The sequence below is a fragment of the Rhagoletis zephyria genome, unplaced genomic scaffold, assembly GCF_001687245.7.
Source record: "Rhagoletis zephyria isolate East Lansing unplaced genomic scaffold, Rhagoletis_zephyria_1.1 Rzeph_scaffold_07109, whole genome shotgun sequence".
Lineage (NCBI taxonomy): Eukaryota > Metazoa > Arthropoda > Insecta > Diptera > Tephritidae > Rhagoletis > Rhagoletis zephyria.
Window position 1 is genome coordinate 27,603 of NW_016164192.1, and position 3,952 is coordinate 31,554.

Below are 3,952 nucleotides of genomic sequence, written 5' to 3' on the forward strand. Positions count from 1 at the left end.
CCTTCACCGCTGTAAATGCTCGTTCAGCTTCTTCTGTCCAAGGGACAGGCCTCCTGTCGTTTTTCTTCGAATCCTTGAGGAAGTCATTGAGCGGCGCTTGTACACTGGCGGCGTTCTTGAGGTGTCGCCTATAAAAATTTATTGCTCCAAGGAACCTTCTTAGTTCCAAAATGGTTTTCGGCTTCGGAAAGTCGCGAAGGGTTTGCACTCGATCAGGAAGTGGCGCTGAACCATTTGTGGTGATTTGGTATCCCAAAAACCTGACGTTGGTTGAGCCTAGGACGCACTTATCTACGTTGATACAAAGGCCATATTGACTGAGCCGTTGAAATACCAAGCGTAGATGTTGCTCGTGTTGTCGTTCGTTGCAAGAAGCTATGAGGAGATCATCTATGTACGCGTAGACGAAGTCAAAACTAGAGAGGACCTCGTTGATAAATCGTTGAAACGATTGTGCTGCGTTCCGAAGACCAAACGGCATGCTGACGAATTCATATAGGCCGAACGGGGTGATAACCGCAGTCTTAGGGATGTCTTCCTCCGCTACCGGAATGTGGTGGAATGCGCGACGGAGGTCGATCGTGGAGAAAATGCATTTGTCAGCTAGCATTGCTGAATAATCATGCAGGAGCGAAATTGGATAGCGATCCGGTATGGTTTGGTCGTTGAGCCTCCGGTAATCCCCGCATGGCCTCCAATCTCCGTTTTTCTTCTTGGCCAAGTGTAGCGGGCTTGCCCAAGGACTCTTCGACGGCCTGGCGTGACCAAGTTCAACCATTAGTTGGAATTCCTGTTTGGCTACCTTCAACCGCTCGGGGCACAACGGACGGACGCGTTGAACACATGGTGGTCCAGTGGTCGGGATATGGTGTCTGACTGAATGCTTGGCTGACGTGAGATTGGACGGGTTGCCCAGCAGTTCCGGAAAATCTTTCAGAATTCGGGTGAATTTGCTAGTTTCGCTGACGGCGGTAATAGATGTAATTGGGGCGGTGGCGTAAGAGCATACACTGTGGGAACCGGTGCTGGGATCTGTGACGGATCCCCGCCTGAGGTCCACTATTAGCCCGTATTGGTGTAGTAGGTCTGCTCCAATTATTGGATACGGTACTTTGGCTATACAAAATATCCAACGAATTGGCCGATCTAGTCCAATGTTGAGTGTGAGGGATTTTTCACCGTAGGTTTCTATCTTGCTGCCGTTAGCAGCGTGCAGTAGAAGTGGCGCAGGTGAAGTTTTGTCAGTACGTGACGGAGGAGTCACGGAAATATCCGCGCCTGTGTCGACGAGGTATTTCGTGCCTGAAACGCGGTCATAAATGAATAGTCGGCGGGGACCGGCCTTGCCACCAGTAGTCGCCGAGTCTACTGGGGGCTGCTGCTGTTTCCCTGGTTCTGTACCCAGGTGCACGGGCGTGTACACTTGTTGGCCTGCGTGCCGAATCTGCGGTGATAGTAACAGACTGAGGATGGGGCCGAGCGTTCAGTGCCCGAATATGTTGGCGCTGTGTTGCGGGGCAGTTGACGTCTTGCAGGTTCGTCGTTGGGAATTATTTGATTTAGTTTCTTGGCCAAATTTCCTAGCTGCTTGGATAAATCGTCGAGCTCTCTCTGCATCGAGCTATCGGAAGTGTTAACGATTGGCATCAGGAATCTGTTCTCAGAGTCTCGTTGGATCTCAACAATCTTATTGGCTAGCACGGCGAGTTTGTCATTGTCTAGTTTGCCCGAGGTTGTTAGTGCTACTTGCACATATTGCGGTAGACGATCGAACCAAATGGTTCGAGCGAATGTTGCGTCGAGCTGACTACCGCCCAGTCGTTTGATTTCGGCGAGGAGCTCAGACGGGCGTCGATCGCCTAACTCTACACCCGAAAGCAGTTTTTTTAGACGACGTTCCTGCGAAATGGAGAAGTGGTTTACCAGGACTTCTTTAATTGTGAGATACTTATCGGTTTCAGGTGGATTAAGGATGACATGTTCCACGACGATAAGCGTTTCTTGGTCGAGACGCGCAACTACTGCTTGGTATTTAGTTAAGTCGGAAGTTAATCTTCGTAGTTGAAACTGCGCCTCTATTGCTGCAAACCATAGTTGTACTTGTTTGCTCCAGAATGGTGGCAGTTCCAATTTTTCGAATCTGTCAACGTGTGCGACCGCTTGGTGCTGTGGTGGAGCGACTGCCTCGAAAAATTCATCATTTGCAGCCTCGTTGGATGTGCTAGGGAGGCCGGCACTAACATCGGCAGAGTCTGATCGTATTGCTTGCATCTTGCCAAAGTTGAGTGGCAAGATCGTATTTTAGTGTTCAATAACTTGTAGGGGTCACCAGTTAATATGTAGCGACTAGCTGGGTTACCACATATTTATTTCTTTGTTTAATTAATAATCTTAACACTTGAATGGAACAATTAGAACTAATTGAATTGCTTAAAACGATTCTTTTTGGTTTTCGCTGTTGGAATCTAGAACCTTCTGCTCGCTTGCTTGAGAAGAGAATTTTCTTTTTTTGAGTTGCAACGGCTAGGACTTTTTAACGAATGACAATGTGAAACGGAATGAAGAATAGTGCCACACCGAAGTTGTGTTGCCAGATCGTTTGCCAAGTTGTGTCCCCACACTTTTGCCTGTTTCTAGTGATGTGCTGAGTCAATACTTTCTGGTATTGATCGATATTCGGTACCGATCTACAAAGTATCCAACACTCTCGATACTCGGTACCGAAACATTTAGATTTCGAATAAAAGCACACATATGCCAAAAATATGGAAAAAAACAGTTCAGGGGAGACTCGCCTATAAAAACCCGAATGTAGGAGCCAATAGAGCTTTTAATACTGATTCAAATGAAATATGTATATTTGTTACTTGTTTGAAGCATTTTGGTTCCAGCTGAATCGGACGATATCATTTATGGAGGGCTGGGGGCAGATTCTGTAACCAGTTAGCGACAATTTTCGAATCGGCATCGGTTTTGTTGACGTATGATATGAAATATTTTTACGTCAACAAGTGCGATATGGATCCGAAACTTGTCGCTAACTGGTTACAGGGGAGATCCCCCTGAAAGGCTTCTTCATCCGTAAAAGCACTTTTCTTGAACCTTGGATCCACTAAGATTAAAACTGATAAAATAATATTTCTCTGTTGCGATAGGTTCAAGTGTTTTAGCCGATATCATATAAATTAGTAATTCAACTTTTTTCTAAACTTGAAATGCATATAATGGCGAAGGTTTAATATAAAGGATCGGTATCGGGTACCGAAAGTAAGTATTGGGTACCGAAATCTTTTTTTAAGTATTGGGTACCGAGTATTGGATACCGAAAATTCAGCACATCACTAGCTGTTTCACAAATTCTGGGCACGAAATGTGGTTTTTTGGGTTCCCGTACTTCTGGATTATGTTCCATTTTTGAGAACTTTTCGCTTATTCTCTAATTACCGGATCCGGTCCGGATTGTTAGAGAAAGAGCCTATAGTTGCGTTATCGTCTCGCCCTGACCGTGGAAACACAATGCCGGCGAACGGCGAACTCACCACAGCGAAATTACCGCTGTCAAAATTAGAACACCCGCCGGCATATGAAATTGAACACAGCCAAGCGAAATGCGAAGTTCGCTCAGCGGCGTTTCGTGGCGATAGACTTATTTCCATCGCTCTGCTGGGCGACGGCGGCAGTACATGCCAAAGGTGGCCGTATCTTTTTTTACTTTCAAAGATTTTGAAGAAAACAGCATGTAACACGAATTATTTTTGAAGGTTGAAAAATACAGTGATCGATTCGTTAAATCTGGCTTAAAATAAAATAATTAATAAAAATTCCCCCTTGCCTTATATTTATATTTGTTATCATTTCTAAATATGGCTTCGTTTTCCAAAATATGGTCACCTAACTTATAAGTGCGACGAAATGGTATCAGCTGTTTTCGCTACCGCTCTAATTCTGTTAA

The 3,952-nt window shown here is 45.3% G+C and overlaps 1 protein-coding gene across 1 annotated transcript; it reads right to left on the reverse strand.

Annotated features, from left to right (window-relative positions):
• Positions 1-1,365: 1,365 nt before the first annotated feature.
• Positions 1,366-2,271, reverse strand: LOC108373877 (uncharacterized). The gene has a single exon (XM_017629818.1). It carries the CDS (start codon positions 2,269-2,271, stop codon positions 1,366-1,368), a length of 906 nt encoding a protein of 301 aa, XP_017485307.1.
• Between the last annotated feature and the right edge of the window lie 1,681 nt (positions 2,272-3,952).